Below are 26,436 nucleotides of genomic sequence, written 5' to 3'. Positions count from 1 at the left end.
CCAACTGAGCTAACCGTTCGAGTGACGTATCGTCATAAAAACTTGTATGCTTTGTTCAACTCTCAGGTTGTGGCTTCATCTACAGGATCTACTCTACAGTTGATAACCTGCTCAACCCCAATATATTTTGCATATAAGGCAATTGACTTGAGATGTCGCTCTCGTTTAATTATTAAAACAATTGGTGAATGTACAGTTTTCAAATCTTAATTAAGGACACATTTATTTATTCAAAAATTTAAATGTATTTTGTTGATACATAAAAAAAAGTGTGTTGATAATATATTTGGGCGCTCAAAGACATGAACAAATGAATTAGTAGAAGATTTCAAATGTTTTTACAAACTGAATCTGTATAACTGAATCACCCACGAAAATGTTAATTGCAAATTTAGAGAAACATCGGAATAAATAAAGTTATAACTATCTGAATCAGTTACTAATTTTACACGTATCAATTTTTAAAAAATATTTTTCAATCAGTGTTCCACTTATCTGAAGATCTTATTAATAAATTGCTATCATTTCATTTTATTATTTTTATTTCGTAAATTTATTTTCGCAAAAAAGAGTGCATATTTCGTTAAATGTAAGTATTTAATTGGATCCTTTGAGTTAACGTTTCTTTACATTTGACTTTATGACTCCGCTGCTTCCGAAGAATCAGTCTCTTATGAAAAATATTTCATAAAAAGATAATATGTGACCAAACTCACCACGCTGATAATTTCTTGCAGTAAATATAACTCCTGCCCGTACTGAGTGAGATCATGGGGTTGCCATCTTCTAGTAGACTACAGTTTGTGATTGTCGCTGTAATTGCACACATTTGTGATCATAATTCTGTTAAATTGTTATTAAATAGAATAAAACCACACTGCCAGCCTTCCTTACATTTAAATAAAACACTTTTTAAAGGATTAAAACGCGTGTTTTTTTAAATGAGTATTTGCGTAAAAGTTTCAACTACCCGCGTTTTAGTCTTTTAAAAAGTATTTTATTTTAATGTATAACACTCGCGTTAATCAAAGATAATTCTAAGATACTATATTAATATATATTTATATAAGACCTTACAAAGAAATAATACACGTTCAGTGCGCTCGCTTCACGGTCAGAAACAGTCGCCAAGCGACTCCCAGCGGACATCTTTTACCAAAGCGCGAATAATCGCCCGTCACGTTCACCCACTCGCTGTGACCCAGCGACATAACTATCGGAACTACACTCCCTAACTATTCTCTAGTTTCTAGCTCTACTCCAGTCTAGTGTATCACGCCTAAGGACAAAAAGACAATATAACCACTTGAGGCAACCTCTTCCAGATTACCCAAAATTATAAAAGATAATGATTTTCAAAAGTTGAATATAAAGAAAAGATATGGGAATTTTAAAAATAAAAAAAGGGAAATTATTTCGAAGGATTAAATTGGATCTTGAGAGTAGTGAAATAATTTAGGGATTCAAGACCAATGGTAATTTTTTATGCATTACCGCGAAATATAAATAATTCACATTCTATTATATTATAAGGGGGATATAAACGAACTAAAGTGAAGATATTAGAAATATATGGTGAGATAAGAACAGATTTTGAAATGGAGTGAAAATATAGTTCTTTTATACTTTGGCGGGATATTTTAGTTTTATTTATTGGTATAGCTCTATGAAGTAACTTCATTTACCCAGCCTACCTTCAGGTACCTAGCATGTTTTATTTATTTTTTGTACATCATTCGTATACATAATTTCAGCTTTAACTGAGTAAAAGAGAGTTTTATTCACTGTTATTGATGAGTGTAACAAGTATAATATAATGTTAGTTGTTTGTGAATGTGGGAGCCTCCTTTGCACAGGATGCCGGCTAGATTATGGGTACCATAACGGCGCCTATTTCTTCGGTGAAGCAGTAATATGTAAACATTACTATGTTTCGGTCTGAAGGGCGCCGTAGCTAGTGAAATTACTAGGCAAATGAGGCTTAACATCTTATGTCTTAAGGTGACGAGCGCAGTTGTAGTGCCGCTCAGAATTTTTGGGCTTTTCAAGAATCCTGAGCGGCACTGCATTGTAATGGGTAGGGCGTATCAATTACCATCAGCTGAACGTCCTGTTCGTCTCGTCCCTTATTCTCATAATAAAAGTGTGATGGGTACCGTTGTTGGAGAGCAGGTTCCTGAAGGACAGCGGCGGCAGCACGCAGGCGGCGCCGGGCAGACTCCACACGACCAGCTCGGCCGATGACGTCACCACGGCCAGAGTCTCGCCCGACAGGGTCAGCTTGTGCGCAGGCGCAGGGAGGGCTAACAACATTGATAAATGTACGAGTGCCTTACATCTATACGCTCGAAGCTTGTAGGTCATAAGCATTTTTAGACACAGACAATGCTATCTAGTACTTATATTAGCTTAATAGTTTTAATATTCTTTAGTTTAAAGTTTTAAAGTAACCTTTACAATAAGGTAAACAAAGTGCTGTCAATGTACCACCTCAACAGAACTTAACACACACATTATATTACTAGTAATTTAAATTTAAAGCCATCTATTGTTATTAATGCTCTTCTAGCTACTAGTACAGATGTATACTATTTTAATCATTGTGATCCTTATATCTGGGGGTGAGGTCCTGGTGATATGTAATACGGGGTCAACCGGTCAACCTACTTCAGACACCAGCTCCTCACAAAATACTAGCTGTTAAAAAATGTAACACTACTGTACTGTTTTAACGTTACGTTTTAAAATAAATAGATATTTATTATTATATAACATACTAGCTTTAATGGTAAATGTATACACTTTTATAATAAAGTCCCAGCCACTGTTCAGGCATTATCTATAAATAAATTTAAATATTTTATTAAGAAATGGCTTCGTCGTTAATCCTGGGACTAGATTGTGATGATTTTATAGCAATAGAAATGACAGTACAATATTGTATCTTTTATTAAAAAGAGCGCAAACAAAAAATGCTGGGAGAGTTTCTAGTGCTACTTCTTCTCTCTCAGAGCGCCATTTGTTTCCGAAGCGGTAGTAGTATATTAGAAATAGAAATGACTTCAAAAATAATTCTAAAGACATCAATTTTGAGAAAAAAAATGCCTTTATGCCTTTTAATATAGGTTGATTGTTAATAATTAATGTTAGTTTCAAGGGCTCCTTTGCACAGGAAGCCGGCTAGATTATGGGTACCACAACGGCGCCTATTTCTGCCATGAAGCAGTAATGCTAGCTAGTGATATTACTAGGCAAATGAGACTTAACATCTTATTTCTCAAGGTGACGAGCGCAATTGTGGTATTGCTCAGAATTTTTGGGTTTTTCAAGAATCCCGAGCGGCACTGCATTGTAATGGGCAGGGTGTATCAATTACCATCAGCTGAACGTCCTACTCGTCTCGTCCTTTATTTTCATAAACAAAAAAAACATTTACAATACCACCACTATAAGCAGATTCTTCGTTAACTAAGCAATTGTTACACAATGACTTTGATGCCGCGTCTGTCTTAACTATTTTAACTTTATTGTTTTTATTTTTAACTAGAGAAATATTAGGTTGTCTGTGAATATTATATTATCTAATCTTCACAACTTCAAATAATTCAAAAATTGTAAAAACATATTTTAAGCATGCTCCAAGTAGAAAAATATCAGTTAGGTAAATTTTAATCCATCCAACAAGTTACGGTGATCATAGATATAGATTTACTAACACAGAACATTATATAAATTATACTTTTAAAATATTAGTATTTCAGTAAACCAGTGGCAAGTGTATATTTTTTATTGTTTGTTGTTTTTAATTAATATTTTTGAAGCGAAGATTTTATAAGGACGTTCGGGCCACTGCTAGTGTTACATCAGAGCGTCAGATTTATGATCAAAACGAAAGCAGCTTTCGGTATGAAATGAGGCTTGGAGTGACGGTTTCGAAAACTATTTATTTTAGAAACTATGTATTTCTGAATACACAGAGTATATTTTTTGTGGAAAAGGGGGACAATGCCAATGCCAACAAAGGAGCGTTGCCGGCCTCTAATGGAGGTGTACGCGCTTTATATTGAAGATACTTATGTCGAATAGTCCCGCTTAAGGAAGCTCATTCCACAGCTTTGCAGGACGTGGAAGAAATTTCCTTGAAAACTGCACTGTGGAGGACCGACACACATCCAGATGGTGGGGATGATATCGTAACTTATGGCGTGTCGTGCGAAGGTGGAATATATCTTCGGGACACTTCTCGTGATGAATGCAGTAGAAGAAACACAATGAAGCGAAACCTCTACGCAACGCCAAGCGACCCAGCCGTTCACATAGCACTGGGTCCTCGACATTTCGAGATGCTCTGCGATGCACGCGGTTGAATGGATCTCGATGGAGTTTGCTGATACGGGGGTGCGCCAGACCAGAGATGACAGCAATACTGAGTATATTTTAATATCTTATCAATAATACTGTTATTTCTTCTGGTAGCTGTGAAAGTTATTTATTCTTATTAATTAGTATATTTTTAGTTTCTTTCTCTCTTTTTGTACTATTTTTAAAAGGTCACTTTTTATGCCTATAACAAAAGAAACCGTGTTGTCTACAGCCGCTGTCAACAGGTCGACTTGGTAGGTACCTACTGAAAATCAGTATTCGAACTCGGGTGATCCTTATTTTAATTCCAAAAATGCTAAGTGGGTGTCCTTTTCATGACATCCTATTTTTAATATGTAAATTGGACGTTTAAGAAAAACGTTCCAAGCCACAAACATCACATGTCAAGGAATTCGTGTTTAAAGTTTAATAAATATTAGTGTATTCCATATTTGTGGGTTGGGCTACTAATTCATGATGTTATTTATAGAGTGCCAGTAAGGCTGCCATTTTTTGTCAGTCCGTTAATATGAATCACGTGACCAGTTTTGTGTTCTCAACTCAATTTCGAAACGATTGTGGTTTGGAACATTTTTCTGGAATAACGTCCAATTTTATTGTTGTCATGAATAAATGCATACTTTTTTTTTTTAATTGATATTCATACCGATGGGTGGCAACGCCCGCGCGGGCCCCGGCTTCAGTCGCCACACGTGCAGCGCGCCGTCCGCCGTGCTCGCACACACCCAGCGGGCCTCGCACGCGACGCAAGTCACGGCGGAGCCTGCGCACAAGACCTTACTGTACAATACCTTACTGCTCATGTACCCGCGCAGAATCTATTTGTCAAACATAATTTTTGCCCTGTGCTTCACCGGAGAATTCGGGCTTCCCGAGAGCTTATACTTTCTTCCACAAAGCTGTGGAATGAGCTTCCTTGTGCGGTGTTTCCGGGACGATGCGACATGTGTACCTTCGAAAAGAGCGCATACACCCTCCTTAAAGACCGGCAACGCTCCTGTGATTCCTCTGGTGTTACAAGAGAATGTGGGCGGAGGTGATCACTTAACACCATGTGACCCGTACGCTCGTTTATCCTCCTATTTCATAAAAAGACAATATAAGTTATAGGAAAGTCTCAGGATCAAGGACATCGTAAAAAGCGACAACGTGCATTTATCAGTGGAAGGCTCCTTTGCACAGGATTCCGGCTAGATTATGGGTACCACAACGGCGCCTTTTTCTGTTCCGAAGCAGTAATGTGTAAATACTATTATGTTTCGGTCTGAAGTAATTTTCTTAAATAACCTAAGCCAATTACGGACCTGTAATAATATTTTCAATCTACATATCCTTCGGTTTTCGTTTTCCTTTGAAGAAATACGACAAGTACGACGTTACAATAAAATACGGCAACTTAATATTTAATTTTTGTATCGAAGGCCATATAAATGACAAATTTACTCATTACAGAAATAGTAATCTCACCGAGGTATGTTTCCCAAACTGGATCGTTTGATGCGGAATTATTTGGTATCAACTCGAGGCGGGATAGAGTTCCGTACGGTGTGTTGCACGCCTTGTTTACAACCTGGTAACAACATAACATATAAAATTAGAAGTCGTACAAAAACCACCACCAGTGGGAGGCGCCTTTCCGCAGGATGTCGACTAGATTATGGGTACCACAACGGCGCCTATTCTGCCGTGAAGCAGTAACGTGTAAGCATTACTGTGTTTCGGTCTAAAGGGTGCTGTAGCTAATGAAATTACTGGGAAAATGAGACTATCACAATAATGAGACATCTTATCAATGTGACGAGCGCAATACAATTGCCGCTCACAAAATTTTGGATTTTTCAAGAATCAAGGGCCTCAAATGACTTTCTTAATGATACCACTGATTAGGAATGGAGCGCCTGAGCTATAAAGTAATTAGATTAATTGTACTACATTACTTTGTAAACATATTTTTTGATCAAAAATAAAAGCCCGCTGAGTTTGTAGCGCCCATTCTTCTCAGGCGTAAGGCATTCATTTTGTAATGAATGGTAGTTTTTGAGTTTCAATAAGTGACGTCACATCCTATTGAGAATAAAAATATTTTAATTTGAATATGTTAGTATCAACGTACCTGTAACCTCAGCGCGCCCGCCGCCCGCACGACCGGGCCGGCTGTTCCCAGCACGGGCACGGGCAGCGAGTGCGACACGCTCACTCCGTGCGACGCAGCGGGCGGGGCGGGGCCGGCCGTGCGAGCTCTCTTGGCGCTCAGCTCGTGCGCACGCGGCCCGGGCAGGCCGGCTGCGGCACGCTTGCGCAGGCGCTGGTCTAAACCACTGTAACATTATATTATAATGCTGCACCACTGACGAACTTACAACCTTGGCTAAAAGTAAAAAGCCTGAGGCCCAATATCCACCAAAGTGGAGAGGAGATGTGAGCTGTGCAGGCTCAAAATCAGACAAGTGATGTCTACGAAAGGAAGACGCAAAATGTCTTTTTTTTATGACAATAAGGAACGAGACGACCGGGAAATTCAGCTGATGGAATTGATCCGCCCTGCCCAGTACAATGCAGTGCCACTTGGACAACCCAAAAGATTCTGAGTGGCACTACAAATGCGCTCATCACCTTTGCCCCGTTATTTCACTAGCTACGGCGCTCTACAGACCGAAACACAATACTGCCCATTATAGTACCAATAAACTAGTCGGCTTCCTCTGCAAAGGAGCCTCCCACTGTCTAGGAAAAAGGCGCGCCGCTTGATTGCTCGACGCACCACGATATTCTATAGATAAATGAGATATCTCTTCTCTTCTCCTTCTGATCCATTTCCACAAAAACTAAACGGAAAGGAAATATGGTACTAAAGAAATTTGATTGGTTATCAAAATTAATCTCCTCTCCGCTTTATTTATTTATTGCACCAATAAAGTATACACTAATACATATAAAAATATAGACAAGAATACAAATTAAGTGCTACTTGCTGCTAATTGCGTGCTAATTATTGGCGCAAATACCATTAAGTACATTAAAATGAATAATTTCCACGTTTTAAAAATTAAATCGCGATTATGTCATAAATTAGAAATATAAATCAAAATTAAATTGCATTAAATTAAATTTTGCTATAGTGGATACCGGGCCTAAAGAAATATAAATCACATACGTAGGTATTGGAATTGACTTAATGTGGAAATGACCAAGGCAGTGTGATGATGGCTGCATGTCTGATAAAGTTTCAAATTTAAAAATATAAGAGATAGAAAAAAATTACAATTAGCATTAGCACTATAAAAAGTATTAACAAATGTAGGTATTATTAAAAAAAATAACCGAGAGAATTAATAAAGACAGTTATTCATAGTTTGTTAACGTTGTCTTGTGACGTTATAAATAGGTAATAGGATTTAAAATAATACCCTACGAGGATACAATTTGTAGCTAAATACATTCAAGTAGTGTGGTAAAGTGATACATTAGTGCTTCATGTTAAGTCCCCCATTCACGGGCACGCCATTTGGAACGTTGTTAAAATTTTAGCACACTCACGGGCGCGCCAACGCGCCATGCCAATTCGTAGGTATACACAGCGACACTAGAGATCGGTGCTTTCGTATCAATAACTTCCCTTTTGAAAAATGAGTTTTGATTCTGATGATGAGTTTTATACAACTGCCATAGCGGTTTTTTTAAAAAGCAAAAACACACAAAAAAAAATTTTGCCACAAACAATGTAATTCCCTACTCAATTACAAATTCCCGATTACTCATCATTATGCAGTATTATCCTACAACTCGAAGCGGTATGAGACAAATGGCGCGCTGGTTTTCGCATTCACGAGCGGGACAAACGATAGTTTTTATCAATTGAAAGAAGAGAGTTATTTGACCTTAACATGACAGCCTATTATTTCTAATAGGGACACTATAGCGGACACAACATAGTTTGTGTGTAAATCGTAATATTTCCAAATGTTTATTAAACAAACATATAAAGAACGCGTGAAAATGAATTTAAATACATCTTTACCACCCAAATTTATTCGTACTTTCCCCACACTCTGAATTTGAAGCGTTTCAAATTAATAGATTAAATAAAGAGACTTTATTCGTATATAAATCGCATTACTTAACTGTACATTATATAAATAATGAGACGAGTCTTTTTTGGCAATTAATAATTCAATGTACCGGTTTTTATTAAAAGGTCGCAACAAAGAAAACTTGATTCACGTTGGACAAGGTCGTGAAGGAGATAACTAAAATCAACAATACATTGCGTCCTATGGTCAATCTAGTTGATGACTTGAGACCCGGTCTACGAGCATATCGAGTCAAGTATCTAGCTTGGAGTCTCGTCTCTCTATTGTCAAGGGTTGTCATTGATATCATAGATTAGAGAAGGTAATCTCGGTGAGCAGTGGCTTCGAGCCAATAATGTAGAAATAATGGGTGTACCGGTAACTGCGACCGAGAATCAGATTAACATTATCAACAAAATAGTATCCTATAATATACAAATGATTTAAGTTTTCTTTAGTGTTAATTCCGCAGATATTTGTTTTTAAAACAATTCGACACGTGTCTCGCCAAAATCTGGCAAGAGACTCTTGCTATGGATTTCCGCAAAGTAACGCCTAATTCAATAAATATCCTATAATAGTAAATCAGTAAGCAAATCACAAATTAACTACGTCACTAGAGTAACAGAAAGGGGGTCAATAACAATACCCATCATAGTATCATTTGTAAACAGATATGTGAAGGAAAACATTGTAGCGGCCAGTTGTCTTAACAAAGTTCCCATAATTAGCATTTGTATTGGTTTAAAAGGTACAAATAAGATATTTAAAAACAACCATCTTACACCTGCCAACAAACAACTGCTAATTAAAGCCAAAGAAGTCGCGAATAATCACAGTTATCAATATATTTAGGTCAAACACTACGTTCCGACGCTGATAGCAAGAAAATGAACTATTTTTAATATTAATTATATATTTAACATTAATTTTTAAATCGATAATCGCAATTCAATGAATATGCCATGATTAATAAATTTTGAAACCTCAGTGATAACTTGTAACAATGACTTCAAAAATGAAACTAGTTTGCACATAAAAGAACTTGCTGCTGTGAAGCGCATCAAAATATGTACCTATACATATTATCAATATGCACCTTAGCAGAGCCCCAATTATCTCTGCGTTTTATAAATACCAAATGCCGTAAATATTATTGCCCTCATACTGTTACTTATTTATAATACTCGCTAAGCAACTATAATAATTATCGGACCGTCATTATGCTATCGAATATGAACTTTATAGTACTTATTTTACCGTTCCTTTTGTGTATATGTAATTATGCGTATAATTGCCTGTATTCGTTGTGATTTTGGCGAGTAAGGAATAAAATTATGATGCGAATATGAACGTTATGTTTTCGATTTTAAGAAGAAGGTGATTAGCTGCATCTATTATATTATTATTTTAGTTATATTTAGAATCTCAATGTAAATTGATATTCTTTAGACAATTCTTGCTTTATTTCACTGGATGCATAATATACTTCAATATACAGTGCGATTATACTATCATCATCATCATCAGCCGGACGACATCCACTGCTGGACAAAGGCCTACCGCAAAAATTTCCACGACGATCGGTCCTGCACTGCTCTCATCCAACGAATTCCGGCGATCTAGACCAGATCGTCGGTCCATCTTGTATATGCGTATTTACGCATATATTGCCTGCGTAACGCAGTAACACTGCGTCTTCCGGTACGTGGTCGCCATTCGAGTACTTTACTGCCTCAACGGCCATCAAACTATGTATCCTGCCCACTGCCACTTCAGTTTCGCAATCATATGGACTATGTCGGTAACTTTGGTTCTCCTATGGATTTCCTCATTTCTGATTCGATTTCGCAGTGAAACGCCAAACATAGCCCTCTCCATTGCTCTCGGAGCGACCATGAACTTTTTCATAGGGCCCATAGTTAGCGACCACGTCTGCGTACCGTAACTCATCACTGGCAACACACACTGGTTGAAAACCTTCGTCTTCAGACACTTGTCTTGTGGTATTTGGGACGAGAAGATTTTACGGAGCTTCCCGAGCTTCCAGATTATAGTATGCCAATCTAAAATTCTTTCAATAGTAAATTCACAAATCGTAAAAATTTACCATTGTGCATTACACAATGTATGATATACGTATTGTGTTAACTGCAATTCTACGTTCTTGTTTTACTCGCAAATGATATAGTATAGTTTAACTATATATTTTGTTTCCGTAAATAATTATTGTTGTTGGTGTTGTTAGCTTATTTTAATTGTAAACGTACTACATCATATAGTTTGCCTTTAGGTTAACAATTAAGCTGGGTTTGATAAAACGCGAACATGACTTTTGCATTGGGCTTGAGCTCAGTATAATTTCAACTGTCAAATGACTATAAAAACGAAAACAAAGATTATGCTAAGCTCAGTCAGCTAAGTTGTTAAGTCGTCTCAGCCTTAAGGCGTCACTAAATGCCAGCGACTTTGAGCGATATGAGTCCACGGCTGACGGCCCGGCATCTATGTATCATAGCCAATATTTAAAAAAAAATTGCGTGGAAAACAGTTTATAATAATAATAATAATTTTTTATTTGCGAAGAACTGCCACCAAATTTTTTACAAGTACAATAGATATGAACAATTAACATTACATAAAGAAAAGAAAAATAATACAAATGTTAAAAAACAATAAAGAAAGAGATATTAATGCTTTAAAACATGGAAGGATTATTTAATAACTAGAATAATAACAAACGAGGCAGCAGCGCGATCGCAAAAAGGAAAGTTCTCAGCAAACGTTAGGACGTATTTTCCTAACACTGATATTATGAACTTCCTATATTTTTTTTTCCGTTCAAGCTATTTTGGCAGTAATGTGTGAAAAAATAATTATAATATTTAAATATTTATCGTATCCTATATCTAACAAACAAAGCTCAGAACTTAGTAAATTTATAAATCTATATCCTCGTTATTCATTACAAATCTAAATGAATGTACCTACACAAAAAAGTACAAGCTGTAAGAATAACTTTTCTGAGAGTAGTACTAAAGAAATGCGTCGTGCCATGCTAAAAAACTTGTTTAACTGCAAAGAAAAGTGGTAGTTCAATAAGGCTGGAGTGTTAACTATAACCAACAGCAAGCATTAGCAACCTACAAATAAGACTTTAGGATATGTGTAACAGAATTAAGTGGTGTCCATATTTCGAAATGCTATATTTTCACCACAAAACTTGTCAAAAAACACCTTGCTTGCTTTTTTTCTGCTTACTCTTCGCCTTAATACCACTCGAAAATCCCCTTGTTCAGAATACCACTCGAAAATCCGCTATCACTCTAAATACAAACTGCTTGTACATGAAAAGGTTTGTCGTGTATGTCGTTAGACAAACTCAATACATTGAATAAGAATATTGTCAGTATTTTATAGCCTTACTTTTCGAGGTACTTACTCATTCTCGTTTCTATATTAACGAAATTTTCATCAATAAAATTATATTAATCTAAAAGAAATAATATTATGATCACATCTGTTAGTCTTTTTAAGCTCGCACAAACGTAAAGTAAGACGTAATTAAAGTTTAGACGGTGAAGGTCATCCAAAGGATTTAAATTTCATTTATTTCTAGCTGCGATTCTAACTTACTGACTGATTGATTGACTTTTCTAACCACGGAATGGAAAATACAAGTGGAAGTGCCACGCAGCTATTGCGATATGTCACTTTTTATATTATCAATATTATTAGAAAAATAAGTAACAGTTTAACGCAATGCAATATGACACCTATGTCAAGAGACATAAATGTGATAATCGTAATTTGATTACCGCACCCTCTACCGTTAAATAGTCAAATTAATTGTCTAATGTTCGAGAAAGTTGCATACGATTGTAACATCTATATCAATGCGAAAAGAGGGCTTAGTATTTAGCGTCCTCTGGCGTTCAGTGGCCGAACTTGTTTCTTATCTTTATTGATTTTGACATTTAATGTGATAATACCACGTGTTAAACGTACGTCCATCAATTCCGGACAAAAAGTCAATACAATTATTATACTCAAGGGAAATCTTGGAAAGAGGGTTACGACCTCAATATTAACACAGTTTTAGGATGGAGTCCAGCTTATTCAGGCATCCTTGGTAATGAAAATGAAAATGTTTGTGCAAGGCTAGCTACTCAAACAGGTACCCCAACATTCTGAAATTTTCTCTCATGGCTGGTGCACCATCCTCGAACCCTTACTGTCTTACTTCTTAACATAGTGTAAAGTTATTCCAAGTTTAAAATTACTTCTCTTTGTCATGTAATTCTGTAGTGACAAAGGTAATAAAAGGACAAAACAATTTTTTTAACTTGGAATTACTTTACTTGGGGTTTATAAGTAACACACAATATGTATGAGAGTTGGTCCAATATTTGGCAAGAGAATTTGGCAGACCAATAAAGTAAGTAATTCTAATAGTGTATGTGCTTAATAGTCTAACAGCATGTGTTTCAGGTATAATAAGAAAATAAAACTAGGTTCAATCTCAACACCCATAATGGTGAAAATTTGACAACAAATACCCTAAGCTTGGTGGTTTATTTTAACGTGATATATCTTCGACAGAATCCACAGTAAGAACAATAGAATAGTATATAGTAGCATATTGTAATAAAATTTAATTTTGAACAACAAACGCTTTTCTTCAAGGCAGCAATTGTAGTAAAAAATATTGCAAATACATCAAGCAAATGTGTGAGTTCTTTTACCGTACGGGGAACCACCCACATTCTATAGCAACACCAGAGGAATTATAGAAGCCTGCCGTTAAGGCCCCATGTGGTATCATCGTGGTAACACAGCACAAGGAAGCCTATTCCACAGCTTTGCAGTACGAAAGAAGACACGAGTTTCTCCCTGGTTGACGATTTCCCGAGGGAGACCTGCGTGGCCCGTGTATACGGAATTACCAGTGCTGTCGTCAATCTGATATGTTGGACACCTCTAGCATACATTGCTTTGTAGAAGAAATAGCACACAGCCTCAGCGCACTCCAGCGTTCAAGGTCTTCGGGTTCGAGCAATAACCGTCGACAACGACCTGTATGCTGCACCCAGTGAGGAAGCAGGAGGTTCACTTGCATAAACTCTCGGAAAGCCCATAAGAACGTCCAACGAAAACAGAGCTCGCCGAACAGTTTTCTGTCGAAACTGTACTTCAGGCATAGAGCTCTCACACCGCGGGATGGTCGGCGGTGTTTTTCTGTTGTCGTCAAGAGTCGAGGTGGAGGCAAATAGAGCATTTTTGCCGTATATCGGTGTCATTTCTTATGTGCAGCGGCAGTAGGGACGGCTGGTTGAAGTTACCAAGAGCAGCTTTCGACAATGACCAGAACTTGCGTGTTCCAGTCGGGTAACTGAAATGCTGCTAGCAGATTTTGACGACGTGCTTCGATTGCGCACGGGCGATTTGCCACTTAAAAAATATGGAAACACAGTTATATTTCTTCTTAAGAATTTCGCAGTACGAATCCTTTGAGCCCAGCGCCGCAACCCAAGTTCGATACGCTTATTTTTTCTGTTAAAATTGGTTCCCATACTAAGAAAGTTTAAGGGCCCTTGCAATTGCTGTTTCATGCTTCTAACCCTGTGTGTTCTATTATTCTAATTTTACAGAATGAAATAGCACAGTGAGATTACCCTACTCGAGTGTATTAAGACAAACTACGCCCTCTAAGGAATCGCAAGTATTGAGAATATATTATTATTATAAGTACTCATCCAAATTCTCCATGGTACTTAGAGACACGCTGGACAGAATCCGATGGAGGTAGATGGAAGATGCAGCATATGTTCAGCAACATAATGCTTGTTCTTCCCTCAGACATGAGGGACCGACCCCAGAGAGAGTACGTAGTACTAAAGGACTAACTTGTCTTGCGGCGCGGCGACGGTGTCGGTAGCGGAAGCAGAGGTGGATAGCGCGTGGTTGCTCACGTTGGGGTGGATCACGATATCGTCGCGGCGCTCGACTCGGATGCGCGACTTGCTCTGGGACGATGTGCTGAAGCAGTTCTCCAGTCCGCCGCCCGGCTGCGACCCCAGAGACTCACTGTAACAAACGTTTTGTGTCACTCCTTGACAATAACATACAATAAAATAAAATAAATTATTACAAGGACATCTGGCTTTGATTCACTGCAGTTACGTAGGTACGTAGCTCTTACTAAGTTTGTTCTCCAAATAACTGGTGGCAGAGTGGACTGCACATACTTATGACAACGTTTGCTGCGTCTCTGTACTGTTAGCGCAGCCGCCTGCACGCACTCAAGCACACACCTGTAATACGAGCCATCTGTCTTCTAAACTCTGTACTTGAGGAACACCACAGTGTGATCTATTTGCCAGCTCGATAGAATGTTTGGTCAAAGAATGTAATAAAAGATTTGACAGTATGATGCCTGTAAGCTCTACCAAATAAGATAACTAGTTTATAATTTTGATAGTTTTCTTTCTTTAGTATAATATCTTTGTAACGGTTTAGATTTAATCTGTAATGTTACATTGCATTTTTAATAAACAAATACATATTAAAATTTATAAAGTCATTTGCAAAAAAAACGGCGGTTTTAATTTTTTCCGTCACTTTAGAAAATAAAATACCAAAAGAGGTTTTAATCATTCGATAATATTAGTGGCACATGCATAAAAAAGTTTATTCCAAATTAACTTTAATTAAATTAAATTAACTGTGCTTATTGCCGTCGACGATGGTGAGCGGTATAAAGAACTTGTGCTTACTTGGCGTCGACGTTGGAGAGCGGTATACAGACTCTGTGCTTACTTGGTGTCGACTTTGGTGAGCGGTATAAAGAACTTGTGCTTACTTGTCGTCGACGTTGGTGGGCGGTATAAAGAACCTGTACTTACTTGGCGTCGGCGTTGGTGTGTGGTAGAAAGACCATGTGCTTACTTGGCGTCGACGTTGGTGGGCGGTATAAAGAACCTGTGCTTATTTGGCGTCAACGTTGGAGAGCGGTATACAGACTCTGTGCTTACTTGGTGTCGACTTTGGTGAGCGGTATAAAGAACTTGTGCTTACTTGGCGTCGACGTTGGTGGGCGGTATAAAGAACCTGTGCTTACTTGGCGTCGGCGTTGGTGTGTGGTATAACCTGTGCTTACTTGGCGTCGACGTTGGAGAGCGGTATACAGGCTCTGTGCTTACTTGGCGTAGACGTTGGTGAGCGGTATAAAGACCTTGTGCTTACTTGGCGTTGGCGTTGGTGTGCGGTAGAAAGACCATGTACTTACTTGGCGTCGACGTTGGTGAGCGGTATAAAGAACCTGTGCTTACTTGGCGTCGGCGTTGGTGTGTGGTATAACCTGTGCTTACTTGGCGTCGACGTTGGAGAGCGGTATACAGGCTCTGTGCTTACTTGGCGTAGACGTTGGTGAGCGGTATAAAGACCTTGTGCTTACTTGGCGTTGGCGTTGGTGTGCGGTAGAAAGACCATGTACTTACTTGGCGTCGACGTTGGTGAGCGGTATAAAGAACCTGAGCTTACTTGGCGTCGGCGTTGGTGTGTGGTAGAAAGACTCTGTGCTTACTTGGTGTCGACTTTGGTGAGCGGTATAAAGAACCTGTGCTTACTTGGCGTCGACGTTGGTGGGCGGTATAAAGAACCTGTGCTTACTTGGCATCGGCGTTGGTGTGTGGTAGAAAGACCATGTGCTTACTTGGCGTCGACGTTGGTGGGCGGTATAAAGAACCTGTGCTTATTTGGCGTCAACGTTGGAGAGCGGTATACAGACTCTGTGCTTACTTGGTGTCGACTTTGGTGAGCGGTATAAAGAACCTGTGCTAACTTGGCGTTGACGTTGGTGAGCGGTATAAAGAACCAGTGCTTACTTGGCGTCGACGTTGGTGAGCGGCATAAAAAACTTGTGCTTACTTGGCGTCGACGTTGGTGAGCGGCATAAAGAGCTTGTGCTTACTTGGCGTCGACGTTGGTGAGCGGCATAAAGAGCTTGTGCTTACTTGGCTTCGACGTTGGTGAGCGGCATAAAGAGCTTGTGCTTACTTGGCGTCGACGTTGGTGAGCGGTATGAAGACCGGTGTGATTCGCCGCTTGCCGTCGGAGGTGCGAGTCTCGATCTGCCGGTCCATTGGTCGAAGCGGAGTGGGGCTGGACTGGGTCGACACCGGGGAGGGGGTGTACAGCGGCTTATGCTGCACGACAACAAAAATATAATATCACTTTTAATACATCTACTCAAAAAGTTAACTTTCTATTTGTGTTTAGCGTGCAGAAAGCTAATAGCTCTTTAATTCCAATGACAGTATATATTTTTTGTTTATTTGACCAGATTAAAAGTATTTCCAAGTATGCGTTTTAGATATACAAAACATACGCCAGCATTACATATAGGTACCAAATTACATCAAGTACGTAACGTACGTACGTACATTAAGTACGTAATCCTTTCTTCTCTTATCGTGCGAGTTGCAAGGTATAGCCACAAGTTAAGATCTTGAAAGCGTGTAAATGGCCCCTCTCTCCACCCAAGTAGGTACCCAATACGTAAGTACTAGTAGATTGTAGTGTGCGTAAAGTGACCCTGCCTACTGAGCTAGAGGTGCCGGGTTATAATCCCGGTAAGCGCAATCATTTATACGATGAATATGAATGTTTGTTTCCGAGTCATAGATGTTTATTTGTATTTATGTATGTTTAAGTAAGTATATTAAATATATCGTTATCTTGCTCCCATATTACAGGCTATGCCTAGTTTGGGGCAAGATAATTTGTGTAAGAATGTTCCAATATTATTATTGTAAAAAAAAGTTTCACCTGTGACTTGTCACTCTTGGGTGTGGACTCATCCTTGGGCGGCTCCTTCCTGGCCTGCTGCGTCTCCCGCGCCACCAATATCTCTGGACACTCCACCAGCAGGTTGTCACCGGACTCATTCGCCAGACACTTGCCATATATTTTCTCGTACAGGGAATTCTAAAAAAAATATTGAATTAGGCGTTATTTGGCGAATCAACATCTGAAGATGCCTCGTAGAGAAGCGAAGCTCGTGTCGAATTGATTGAATTATGGATATTTAAAAAAAGTGTCCTGAAAAACTCTTTATTTCTGATATACAGAAAGTTTTAACCAACTTGTAAACTGGTGGTGGTAGCTGATTACTACAGCACAAAATCGTACTCATAGAAGAATTGTGTTGGTATATATATAACCTTACTCTTTATAACAGGAAAGTGTTGTGAACAACCATTGGCTACAACGATTATCAATCTCTCATATTATTGAAAAATAAACTACTAAACCTACTTACTGATAATATACAATACTCATAGTGAAATGTTGTTATATTTATTTATTACAAACGAAAATAAACAAACTTTCTCAAAACTTCCCTCCATGATTTAAGATACGTTGATAGAATAGAACGATATTTAAAATAGTCTCAAAACCACAAGTCATTAAAGTCACCAACACACGGCTAGCAATGACAGAAGATAGAGTTACAGACGTGTTACGTCATAGTTACTTTAGCCAATCAAAACCATTTACGACTCTCTCGTTCTAATTCAAAACAATGTATGTTTATTTTCAGTTATTTGTTAAAAAAAAACATTTTGATATAATTATTAACTGACACGACAGACGTTATTTTGTAGATAATAAAAAAAAATACTGTTTTATAGGAATTTGCCAATAATATTACATAACATCAAGAATTATTTCGTAAAATGAGCTCCCTGTTGTTATAATGAAATTGTTTGTCAGCAGAACTGTCAAACCGTGCGTCATTAATTCTCTCATAGAAAATATGTCCATACAAAACAAATATTGAAAATAAAAATAATTATGGGTCACAAATCGAAATAAAAACTATCCTATCTCTCAAGTTGGACTAAACTGCACTCCATGAAGTAATCCCCATTAAAATCTGTTCATTAGTTTAGGAGTCCATCGCGGACAAACAACGTGACACGTAGTTTATATATATTAAGAATAATGCAAATTGTATTATTACCATTCAAATAAATAGTGTACTATTTTTCATACTGTCAAATAGCCTATTAAGATTAGATCGTGTATCACGTGAGCCTAGATTTAGTAAATCAACTTACCTTTTCCTCAAGAGTGAGTGGTGTGCCAATTTCCTCGTTGGTAAACTGTATGCAGGCCACAGTCCCGTCGGAGCTACAAGCAAGCAGATTTAGACCTGAAATGGTAACATAGTAGTTATAAATTACTACTAATTAGTTATCATAGCTAAAGTGGAAACGGATTGAAAACATTCTGAGGGGAAAAAAAAGAGAAATGGACAAAGACCGGTACAGAATGGTATCCAAGAGACGGGAAACGAAGGAAAGGTAGAGAGATTAGAAGGTGGGAGAACGATTTTAAAAGGATAGCAAGATCGGACAGGATGAGAGTAGCCAGAGACCGAATAATGTGGAAGTCCTTAGAGGAGATAATTAGGAGATAAGAGAAAAATTAAGTTAGTAGTAATAATAAAGGCTTATTTTATTTTTTAGTTATCATAGAAGTAAGTAATAGTTTGTGTATTGCCAGATATAACATCAACCGAATCCAAAAACATAGTTTTCAGAACATTCGTCTGTTTATTTATTTGTGCACGCCATCTCGGGAATGGCTGAGCCGATTTGAATACGGTTTTCACTCTGTCACAATCACTGAATCAATTCACACAAAAATTTGTTAACTCATATAATAAGCTTGTTAATTATAAATCTGTTGTAATATGGACCAGAGATTAGATTAAATTTGTCAAAATGTATATGAAATTCTAAAACTCCCGCGTTCCCAAGATTGTTCATCACGACCTGTATAGCTGAGTGGTTAGCGATCCTACCTACTAAGCTAGAGGTCCCGGGTTCGAATCCCGGTAGGTGCAAGCATTTATATGATGAATTAGAAGGATGTTTGTTTCCGAGTCATGGATGTTTTAATGTATTTATGTATGTTTATATGAATTTATGTATGTTTAAGTAAGTATATTGTATTAAATATATCATTGTCTTGTAACCCATAACACAGGCTATATATGCTTAACTTGGGGCAAGATAATTTGTGTAAAAAAAGTGTGTCAATATTACACTTGTATAAAATCAATGTTCTAATAAGCATTAATGCATTACTTGATCCTGCACTCAAACTGTCCAAGCAGTTTTTCGGGACTATAGCTAATTTAAGATTATTTCTGTAAATGATTAATAGTATAAATAAATAATCGCTAAAACTCGAGAACGGCTGGACCGATTTGGCTAATTGTGTTCTTGAATTATTTGTGGAAGTCCAGGGAAGGTTTAAAAGGTGAATAAATATGAAAATACTCGGAATGAAATAAAAAAAAAAAACAATTTTGATTTTCCTTTAATGTGGGACACAGTCGTTCATTAAACAAATTAAAATAATAGTTAAAAATAATAATAACTAATTAGAATGTTTATATCTTTCTAACTTTCCCAGGTGGTAAAATATCTACTTAATTTTAGGTAAGTATCATAGGTAGATTAACTACAGTTATTAATTATATAATTTTTATGTAGATTGATAAATCTTAAGTTTTGTGACACATTTAATTTCTGAACGCAAACAATATTATTTAACATTTGACAACAAACTATATGTAGATTGATAAATCTTAAGTTTTGTCAAAAAATATAATTTCTAAAACTAACCGCACCACAAGAAACAAAAAATATATATTATCAGAAAGCTTTAAATTGATTAATAGACTAATTCATAACAGTGTGTCTGTCAGTATCAAATTGAAACCTTATAAATAGCCAGTAGTTCAGGAAAACTCTGTTTTGTAAGTAAGCAACATCATGTGTTAATTAATCAAAAATAATTATAAAATTTCATTCATACCGAGCATTTCTTTTTATTTGTTTGAAAAAAAAAAGGACTCCTGTTTGTTTTTAATTTATTTAATACAAAAGTTTAGGTGTTTTATTTATCGATTGAGGCAGTACGAAGTCTGCCGGGTCAGCTTGTAAATAATAATTGTAAAAACTGTTCTGTTTGATTAACACTATACTTGTTAAAAATAAGACCCTTAATAGTTTGAAAACAACATAAATCTCAACACCCACTTTCAATGAATAACAAAATATATAAATTTCAAAATGGATTAAATTATAAAGAGTCTGTCAACTACACTGTCTCATATTATAACTTGCTACGAATGTAATCAAAAAACAATATTATATTCTTTGTATTGAAAGTGCGAGATTGTGATCACTCGACCAATACATCATCGACTAAAAATATCGTGTGTCGTGCGCGGAGCCACACAAAATTTATCCGCTTTTTGCAGGAAATATCTTGCCTCGCACACCCACTTTCTGGAATCAATAATTATCGGCTGCTGTATTCCCGAACTGATACGACTTAGGGACCTTCAAGAAAAGAGCATACTCCCATCTTAAAGACCGGCAACACATCTCTTGACACCTGTTGTTGCGGATGTCCATGGGCGGTTGCCTCACCACTCCCCATCCCGTGAGCCTTTGCCTGTTTGACCCCTCTTATATATAATAAGTACTCGAGCTGTAAAAGTTTAAATGAATGGTTGGATGGAGTATATAATATGTATTATTCTCTCACCATCAGCGCTCCAGGACAGATCCAGCACACTATCGCTGAACAGGTTGTAGATGACCACCAGCGGCCGCTTCAGTGACGTCAGCCATATAGACAGCGCTCGATCCCGCGACCCCACCGCGGCGCAACAACACTTCTTGCCCTCCTTCACCAATATATTGTTGTTGAAGCGCTGCAATGTTTTAGAAATGCAAAAACTAGCGAACTAAATAAAATTGTTTTCTACAAAGAGAAGTGTTGAAATGGTTCATATCCGAATATTATCACTTATTATAGACTTTATTTAGATATGGTGATGGCAAAGGCAAGTGAAATAATCAGTCCTATGTGGCTTCTTTTATATTTTAAGTGCAACTTAATTTACCAGTGGGAGGCTCCTTTGCACAGGAAGCCGGTTAGATTATGGGTACCACAACGGCGCCTATTTCTGCCGTGAAGCAGTAATGTGTAAGCATTATTGTGCATAATTAGTGGGCAAATAAGACTTAACATCTGATGTCTCTAGGAGACCAGCGCAATTGTAGTGTGTTGTAGGGCGTATCAATTACCACCAGCTGACCGACCTGCTCGTTTCGTCCCTCACTGTCGTAAAATAAACTAATATATACTTAGAGAGTGTACTTACGGAACAGGTAACTGCCTTCCTATGACCCACAAAATCCTTATCACAGCGCCAGGCTTCCCGTTCTACCACCTGGGCCGTGGGCCCGCCACCGTTCATCGCGTGTGCCGACAAAATGTACTGCCCGTCCGGAGACCACGACAGGCGGAGTACGTGAGTTGTTCCTATCAATGGTAACCAAAATATCTAATATAATAATTACCTAAATTGCTATGCTCTTACACACTACTAGTTTAACCCTGCCATCGGTTAAACTCTTCACTATAGTTATGGATAGCCAATTAAATATATAGATTAACAATATATAAACAGATTAATAAAAATATGATACTATATGAATACAATGTTGTCTAGAAATAAGAACTTTAGGATATTTGCAATGTTAGAAAAGCACCATTAGTTTTTTATTATTTAGATTAAATAAACAGAGAAACAGAAACTAAAATTAAAACTTTATTGCTTAAAGTTTAAATAATTATGCAATAAACGATAAATAATTTCACTTTTCAAATATTAATTATATTCATTCTGTTGCAAAATAAGAACTGTTAAGCTGTTTGATTTTAATAAATATTTAAAATAACATGCAATATTATGACAAATGTATAAATATTATTATTATTATTAGTATATATACCACCACATTCTTCAAATGGCTCCGTGATGACAGTCTCTTCGCCCCAATCTGCTGTCTTCCACACTCTCAATGATTTATCATCTGATTGTGACGCTAAGTATTTTCCAACCTGAATTATTTAAAGATTTATCACATAGTCTATCTCCTCAGCCTTATCACATATATCAAAACATTTAATAATTACTTATAATTCAAAGGGATTAGAGATATCTATAATTATATTTAACTAGTTATTGCGCAAATAAAAAAAGTGTTTATCCCAATACCTTCTTTATAAAAATCATAAAAATTAATAAAAAAAAAATCAATTCTTCTTAAAGTTGTTATTTGTGGTTGAAAAAAAATACTCTAAGCTAGGTGGTCTACTTTATCATGACATTGGCTAACTTGTGGTATACCTTCCACAGACGCCACAGTAGGAAGAACATAATCGCTGCACAATAAATAAATGAATGTCAACTCCAGTTAAATCTTGAACATGTTCCTAATTTTGTATCATGTTTGCAATCTGAATTTGAACTAAATCTTGAGCCAAGCAGCTTCATCTACTAATTTTGATTTCTCTTTTTATTTTTGCTCTTTCTGTGACAATAACTATAAGTATTGGACATTTATGTCTCTATACTTACAAAATTCATTTTAATAATGACAGTTACTAATCAGTTATGGAATTGATTTTCTATAGGATACAGAGTTCATTGGCCTCAGGTAGTGAGCATATATAAGTTTTTAAAGAATCTGATAGATAAAATGCAAAACAACATACTGGGTCCCAAGCAACTCCTTTGACAAGTCCTGTGTGTCCATTCAACACACACACCATTTCTGGAAACTTCTCAGCATTCCATATAATTATTGTATTGTCGACACTGCAACTTGCTAACCACTTGTCTAGTGGTGACCAAGCAAGGTCCAAAACATCCCCTGAAAAAACAAGTACCATAATATTTTCTTAATAACAAATCAAATTCTGAAAGTTTACATATATTATTTATCACATTGAATAATCTGTGTTATAAGGTATTTTTGCTATGGAAGAAGAGAGCAAAACAAGCAATTGGGTCACCTGATATTAAGTGCTGAAGGCCACCCACATTCTCTTGCAACACTAGAGGAATTAGTGAATGTGATTTCCAAAAGTGAAAACATTTATGACTTCAGTTAGAATTTTATACTTAAAATTTGAGAGATTTACATTAATAAGAATATCTTTAAAAAATATTTTATTTTCAAATTAACCAAACTGTTTTCTGATGTGAAGTAATTTAATATAGTTGCTTGTAAAATATTTTATTTTCTCTGTGATCTATGTTCGATCATTGAGTGACAGGTTAAGAGTTTCTGATGAAGCTTATGCATGGATGGTATAACCCCAGTAGCTCTTTATAGGCCTTGATGGATTCTTCTTTTTACTATTGTGAAGGTGCAAGTTGATTACATCAGATCATAAGTAAGTTTGTTCCAATGTTGTTCCATCCGTAGACTGTAAGATTTCAGTTTATTTGAGGTAAGTATCCTTTTTTTATTATTGAGATGTTATTGTGTATAGGGTCACAAAAAAAAATTTGGAGCAGTATTTATTACCAGCATGACCTCTCAGTGTAGCTAAGCATCTCCAAGTCTCTGCTTTATGCTTGCCAGCTCCCACTGCAACACTCAGACCCCACACCATAATGAGTCGATCATCACCACCCGAAGCAAGGTACCTTCCACCATTACTCCATCTCACACTATTAACACATGCTGAAATAATAAGAGCTAATGAATTAAGTTAACAAACGTTAAAGTTAAAGTGAACAACTTTAACTGGAGTTAACGACGAATAAAATACGAGTAACTGTAACAAATTACAAATGCAAACACAAATTTATGTTTAGGTAAAGTCCCCACTGTCTATATAGGTGGGCTGCATATCAATTAAATTTGTTTATTTATAAGGTAAGTGAAAGTATAAGGTTTTATGCCCGATCCAGATATAATGAAGACCGCAAATGAAAGCTAAAATACGAAAAATAAACAATATGTGTTGGCTATCTTTCGCTGTGTGGACAGGGCCTAAGAAGTATATACTAACCTAAATGGTTATCCATTTGACATAGCATCTTAGGAACATTAAGATCCATTTCAACTTCCTCAAATAAAACAGGATTTAAGTTCCATACTACGACCCTCCCGGAATCCAGACCCTGACCTCCAGTCGCAAAGCGCTTGCCTGCCGGATGTATGTCGATTGAAAATATCGGCTTTGCTGTAAACATAATATTATCATCCATAAAATCTTTATTTGCCGACATTTATTCCATGAATATCATCAAGCCCAGACTTACCATCATGGTTTACCCAGTTAGGCTTCAACAGCTTCATTTAGAAATGTTATTTGTATTTAAAAGCTTATTTAATTTACAGAAAAATAAAAAACTTCTCTACAGTTTAAATTCTATTATAATAAACATTTATTATTTACATCCTCAGCCTCAAAGAGAATTTAACCACCAAGAGAATTTAAATACTACACCACTACTATCAAAAATAATCTAACCACTACGTTCACTCAGGCTGTTGATCGGAAGGTACTATTGGCTAAGATTCTTCTTCTTCTTCGTGTTTTATTGGCTCTGCGCGCTAAGCGATTGAGCCATTGTCAAGTTTTTCTTTATTTTTTTTTTAAAACGGAGGAAACTTATTTACTTAGAAAAAAATAGAAAATAACAAACGAAATTTTTGATAGAATCAGGAAAGGATAGAAAATAATATATAATGGAATATTTATTACGTATACTACTTATTTACAGTTTAATATCATTTAATAGGATAAATGAGGAAAGAAGTTTATATACACAAGGTTTAGAAGTAGGAAGTGGGATATGACACTAAATAAGACCCGGGTATAACGATTCCCGGTTATATTTTGGGCATGATAAAAATATATGGTTCAGGTCACCCAACTCACAACATTCACACAGATCACTATTCACAATTCCAAATTTCGCCAGTTGAACAGGAGAGCAAACGTGGCCCAAACGCATACGCGTCAAGATACACGTCATTCTCCTGCTCAACACCAAACCTGAGAACCATGGCTTTGACGGAATACAGTTTTGAATTCTAGCAAATGTTCTACCCTTTAACTTGCTAGAGATCAACCATGCCACTCTCCAAGATTCCTGAAGGGAATGTTTTGGCAATGTACACATATCATGGGCATTGTTATAATAATCTGCCATATCTCCGCATGAAATAGCTTCGTTGGCAAGCTGGTCAGATCGTTCGTTTCCAAAAATGCCAGAGTGAGCTGGTACCCAGGAAAACACCACTTTATAGCCTTTTTCATTACATGTCACTAGCAGGTTTCGAATTTTTAAAATAACATGGTTAATTGGGCCAGACTTGAATGGAAACCTAGATAGAGCTTGTAAGGCACTCATACAGTCTGTAAATATAATGGATTTCTTAAGTTTAGCAAGAAGTATATATTCAATAGATTTAAACAGACCAAAACATTCTCCAGTAAATACAGATGATTCAGGTGGAAGTTTTGTTTTCTGGACAATATTATACTGAAAATGGAAAACCCGAACCCCAACTATGCCATCTGGTGAGTGCTTAGAAGCATCACTATATATATAATGAAAGCCCGTAAACTCATTTTCTTTTAATATATTTACATATTGAGGAGCTTCCAATTGATTTCTTGGAATATCTGGATTGATCCTAACATCCGGAGAGATTACTAGTGCCTTATATTTAGTATCAAAAGTAGGGTAACAATATGTGCTAAACATCGGCGCTTGTATGGAGCAAAATGTTTGATAGCTTTTGACAAGGCACGGGGGAGATTTATGGGACCAGTATGAACAAGTATCTATAAATTCTAAAAGGAGCTGAAGTTTATCACGTAAAGGATGATGAGAAAACTGCATTGCTTTAAATAAATACCTATCAGATAAAAATTGACGTCTTAAGTACAAAGGCGGCTCAACACACTCTATTTGCATAGCGTTGATAGGGCTAGATTTCATAGCTCCAAGGATGATCCTTAAAGCTTTAGCCTGCACACAATCTAATTTGCTCAGAGCAACTGCACTACATGGCTC

General features: G+C 36.9%; 1 protein-coding gene across 2 annotated transcripts in view; it reads right to left on the bottom strand.

Moving 5' to 3' along the window:
* LOC126974917 (protein HIRA homolog) overlaps nt 1-24,883 on the bottom strand; it is a 31,091-nt gene extending 6,208 nt beyond the window's left edge. For both annotated transcript variants that reach the window (XM_050822656.1, XM_050822657.1), the window contains exons 1-16: nt 24,670-24,883; nt 24,417-24,590; nt 23,927-24,085; nt 23,109-23,266; nt 22,343-22,451; nt 21,709-21,869; nt 21,087-21,255; nt 18,578-18,672; nt 17,283-17,441; nt 16,512-16,660; nt 14,361-14,540; nt 6,497-6,701; nt 5,851-5,953; nt 5,030-5,146; nt 2,157-2,303; nt 717-813 (exon numbers count right to left, since the gene is read on the bottom strand). In XM_050822656.1, coding sequence (XP_050678613.1) covers nt 717-813; nt 2,157-2,303; nt 5,030-5,146; nt 5,851-5,953; nt 6,497-6,701; nt 14,361-14,540; nt 16,512-16,660; nt 17,283-17,441; nt 18,578-18,672; nt 21,087-21,255; nt 21,709-21,869; nt 22,343-22,451; nt 23,109-23,266; nt 23,927-24,085; nt 24,417-24,590; nt 24,670-24,706 — 2,219 coding nt within the window. In that variant the 5' untranslated portion in view covers nt 24,707-24,883. The remainder of the gene's footprint in view (nt 1-716; nt 814-2,156; nt 2,304-5,029; nt 5,147-5,850; nt 5,954-6,496; nt 6,702-14,360; nt 14,541-16,511; nt 16,661-17,282; nt 17,442-18,577; nt 18,673-21,086; nt 21,256-21,708; nt 21,870-22,342; nt 22,452-23,108; nt 23,267-23,926; nt 24,086-24,416; nt 24,591-24,669) is intronic.
* Nucleotides 24,884-26,436: the final 1,553 nt, after the last annotated feature.

The sequence above is a fragment of the Leptidea sinapis genome, chromosome 34 (genome assembly GCF_905404315.1).
Source record: "Leptidea sinapis chromosome 34, ilLepSina1.1, whole genome shotgun sequence".
In the NCBI taxonomy this organism is placed as follows: Eukaryota; Metazoa; Arthropoda; class Insecta; order Lepidoptera; family Pieridae; genus Leptidea; species Leptidea sinapis.
This window is presented reverse-complemented; position numbering and strand designations above follow the sequence as displayed.